The sequence below is a fragment of the Procambarus clarkii genome, chromosome 7 (assembly GCF_040958095.1).
Source record: "Procambarus clarkii isolate CNS0578487 chromosome 7, FALCON_Pclarkii_2.0, whole genome shotgun sequence".
Taxonomy (NCBI): Eukaryota; Metazoa; Arthropoda; class Malacostraca; order Decapoda; family Cambaridae; genus Procambarus; species Procambarus clarkii.
The window spans coordinates 30,596,042-30,598,248 of record NC_091156.1 but is presented as its reverse complement, the minus strand read 5'-3'; the positions used below and the strand labels follow the sequence as shown (position 1 = coordinate 30,598,248).

At 44.5% G+C, this 2,207-nt stretch overlaps 1 protein-coding gene across 1 annotated transcript; it reads left to right on the top strand.

The window, feature by feature from the left end:
* The first annotated feature begins 1,603 nt into the window (after positions 1-1,603).
* LOC138357983 (nuclear pore complex protein DDB_G0274915-like) lies at positions 1,604-1,996 on the top strand. The gene has a single exon (XM_069315271.1). It carries the CDS (start codon positions 1,604-1,606, stop codon positions 1,994-1,996), a length of 393 nt encoding a protein of 130 aa, XP_069171372.1.
* The last annotated feature ends 211 nt before the right edge of the window (positions 1,997-2,207 follow it).

Genomic DNA, 2,207 nt, shown 5'->3' with positions numbered 1-2,207 from the left:
TCGGCCGAGCTGACAGCACGCTGGACTTGTGATCCAGTGGTTCCGGGTTCGATCCCGGCGAGAAACAATGGGCCGAGTTTCTTTCACCCTATGCCCCTGTTACCTAGCAGTAAAATAGGTACCTGGGTGTTAATCAGCTCTCACGGGCTGCTTCCTGGGGGTGGATGCCTGGTCGAGGACCGGGCCGCGGGGACACTAAAGCCCCGAAATCATCTCAAGATATATAAGTACGTTTGTAGTTGATAGTGTTGCAGAGCTGCTCGTAATACGCCTACTTTCGACGGCGACGGCTGTTTCTGTTGCCCAGTATCGACGACAGTTGCTATTGTGTTACCTGCTCCTCGGTGTTGGGCGGCTGCATGTCAACCACGTCGGTGGATTAGGCTTTTGTATCGTCCACTATCGACGGCTGCGGCTATTGTACCGTAAACTGTTGACAGCAGTGCATTTTGTATCGCCTACTGTTGACGGCAGTGCATATTGTATAGTCTACTGTCGACGGCAGTGCATATTGTATCGTCTACTGTCGACGGCAGTGCATATTGTATCGTCTACTGTCGACGGCAGTGCATATTGTATCGTCTACTGTCGACGGCAGTGCATATTGTATCGTCTACTGTCGACGGCAGTGCATATTGTATCGTCTACTGTCGACGGCAGTGCATATTGTATCGTCTACTGTCGACGGCAGTGCATATTGTATCGTCTACTGTCGACGGCAGCGGATATTGTGTCGCCAGCAGTCGACAGAAGCAGCAATTGTATCGCCCACTCTCCACACAGTCATAATCAAATTATTAATAATGGAATCAGAGTCTGTCTCCTATGGATCCCATCCCAACTTGGCTTCCGAATGGTTAATGGTACTAATGGATTGAACAAATCATATTCTCTTAATGAATTAGATCATTACACATGGATTGCCTTTGAACAGTTTGAGGCCAGTATAATACCGAGAACTGCGATAACATGTAATGAAGCTGAGACAGAGGGAAATTCACTCTAGTAATGCAATATCGCATTAAACGTCATTACAGACAGACCAAACTATCTATGGGACATCTTATAAAGTGAGTAGACATCTAGACATTAGTTGTGCAATACCTCTGGGAGCTTGCGACCCACGTTGAAGTAAATCTGACATAATATAAACTGTCAGCAGAACTAGTAACATACCTTGCTCACTATGCACTTCAGAGCAAATCTAAATTTACCAATACTTCTTTCACACACATCTTCCAGAAGGTTGGAAGTATTTCACTCGAAATTATGTACTGTCAGAAGTCTTAGCCAAGTATCCCAAGTTTGCTTAGTGAAATTTGTGCACCTGATTGTAAAATTTTCATTGCCGCTGACCGGATGTTTTTTATGTGTATAAGCAAATTAAAATTATATATAACTAGTAAACCATACATGTAAACTGTGTATCTCAGATATTGTTATGGTGCTGTTCTTAGACCTTTTATATTATATAAAACTTTGGATACATTGGTTAAACTAAATAACTTATCAAGACTGTAATGTACTTAGGAAAATTAATTTTGTGGCTCAGTTCCTAAGGTCATTACGTTCTCCAGTACCATACTCCACTACCACTCCCACAATGGGTATATGGACCACTACCACTCACACCATGGGTATATGGACCACTACCACTCACACCATGGGTATATGGACCACTACCACTCCCACAATGGGTATATGGACCACTACCACTCACACCATGGGTATATGGACCACTACCACTCCCACAATGGGTATATGGACCACTACCACTCACACCATGGGTATATGGACCACTACCACTCCCACAATGGGTATATGGACCACTACCACTCACACCATGGGTATATGGACCACTACCACTCACACCATGGGTATATGGGCCACTACCACTCCCACCATGGGTATATGGACCACTACCACTCCCACCATGGGTATATGGACCACTACCACTCACCATGGGTATATGGGCAACAGCACTTTATACCCATAGTGAAGTGCAGATACTGTCAATGTGTTGTGTGGTATAGTGAAGAGCAGATACTGTCAGTGTGTAGTGTGGTATAGTGTAGAGCAGATACTGTCAGTGTGTAGTGTGGTATAGTGTAGAGCAGATACTGTCAGTGTGTAGTGTGGTATAGTGTAGAGCAGATACTGTCAGTGTGTAGTGTGGTATAGTGTAGAGCAGATACTGTCAGTGTGTT

Excerpts from the sequence above, each read along its gene's own strand:
- LOC138357983 (XM_069315271.1), top strand. The coding sequence starts at position 1,604 with ATGGGTATATGGACCACTACCACTCACACCATGGGTATATGGACCACT.